The sequence below is a fragment of the Wasmannia auropunctata genome, unplaced genomic scaffold, assembly GCF_000956235.1.
Source record: "Wasmannia auropunctata unplaced genomic scaffold, wasmannia.A_1.0 LD336074.1, whole genome shotgun sequence".
NCBI classification, from domain to species: domain Eukaryota; kingdom Metazoa; phylum Arthropoda; class Insecta; order Hymenoptera; family Formicidae; genus Wasmannia; species Wasmannia auropunctata.
Genome location: NW_012026816.1, coordinates 4,051,115 through 4,052,563, shown reverse-complemented (window position 1 = coordinate 4,052,563; position 1,449 = coordinate 4,051,115). Strand labels below are relative to the sequence as shown.

The 1,449-nt window shown below is 45.5% G+C and overlaps 1 protein-coding gene across 1 annotated transcript; it reads left to right on the top strand.

The window, feature by feature from the left end:
• Positions 1-386: 386 nt before the first annotated feature.
• Positions 387-1,166, top strand: LOC105449777. The gene has a single exon (XM_011689160.1). It carries the CDS (start codon positions 387-389, stop codon positions 1,164-1,166), a length of 780 nt encoding a protein of 259 aa, XP_011687462.1.
• The last annotated feature ends 283 nt before the right edge of the window (positions 1,167-1,449 follow it).

The window sequence follows — 1,449 nt, the reverse complement described above, 5'->3', positions numbered from 1 at the left end:
AGAGCCACACAGACGGACTCAGCTTTTCTGCCTCCTTTGAAACGGAAAAGAAGACGTCCTCGTCGGAGCCGACAACCTCGCATCTGAAGAGATAATACAGCCACTTCTCTGAAGAAAATCAACGCTCCTCGCCGAGTCCTTTTCAGGGCTCGGCCCAAATCTCTCCCAACATTGGTTGGTCTCTCACGGACGCAAAACTGTCCTTTTCAGGACAAAATAAACGTTGGCAACGATAACGCTAAATTGGTGACCCCGACGTTTCGCGATCAACGCAGAAGATTTCCGGAATACCGCGATCAACGCAGAAGATTTCCGGAGTACCGCGATCAACGCAGAAGATTTCCGCTTTAGAAGATCTACATCGCGTTTAAAGAAGATTTCCGATAATGAGCGACGAAGAAGAACAAGCATTTGGAAAGATTGGCCGCATTGCCATTAAATCACCACCTTTTTGGCCAGAAGAACCTGACATATGGTTCAACCAAATTGAAAGCCAATTCGTCTTGGGTGGAGTGACTCAAGATTCTACAAAATATGCTTATGTCTTGTCTCAGCTTGAGGCAAAATATGCTAAAGAAGTTAAAGACGTTGTTACTAATCCCCCTGAACGAGGAAAGTATCAAGCTCTGAAAAATGCCTTAATTCAAAGGCTGTGCGCTTCTCAAGAACAACGCATTCGACAGCTTCTTGAACATGAAGAGATCGGTGATAGGAAACCTTCGCAGTTCTTGCGACATCTTCAAACACTCGCAGGCGCTGTAGTATCTGATCAACTCCTGCGAACGCTATGGTTAGGTCGACTTCCTACCCAGATGCAAGTTATTCTGGCAACCCGGTCTGAAGATAGACTTGAAGATGTGGCTGAACAGGCAGATAAGATTCACGAGGTCTCTGGAAAAGCTGTTGTAGCCGCCGCTTCAACAAGCACAGCTACTAAATCACTTGAAATGCAGGTTCAAGAGTTAGCTAAGCAGATTGCCGCATTAACCACTAAATTTTCAAAAAAGAAAAGGTGGGAACGAAGTCGAAGCCGAAGTAGAAATAGATATGAAGGCCAAAGGAAACAGAAAGAAATTTGTTATTACCACCGACGATTCAAGGCAGAAGCAAAGAAATGCACTAAGCCTTGTAACTTCAAGTCGGAAAACGAGGAGGGCAGTCGTTAATGGCGGCTAACGACCCCAGCTCTTCAACCGGCCGCCTGTTCATGACTGATCGCACCTCAAAGAAGAGGTACCTCATTGACACAGGCTCCGACTTAAGTGTCTATCCACGGACGCTAATTCAAGGACGACAACATGCCAATACATACCAGCTGTATGCAGCAAATGGTTCTACGATATCCACATACGGATATATTGCACTTCAGCCCAATTTTGGTTTGCGCCGCACATTTCCATGGCGGTTTATTATAGCCGATGTAACACAACCGATAATTGGCTCTGATTT

Excerpts from the sequence above, each read along its gene's own strand:
- LOC105449777 (XM_011689160.1), top strand. The coding sequence starts at position 387 with ATGAGCGACGAAGAAGAACAAGCATTTGGAAAGATTGGCCGCATTGCC.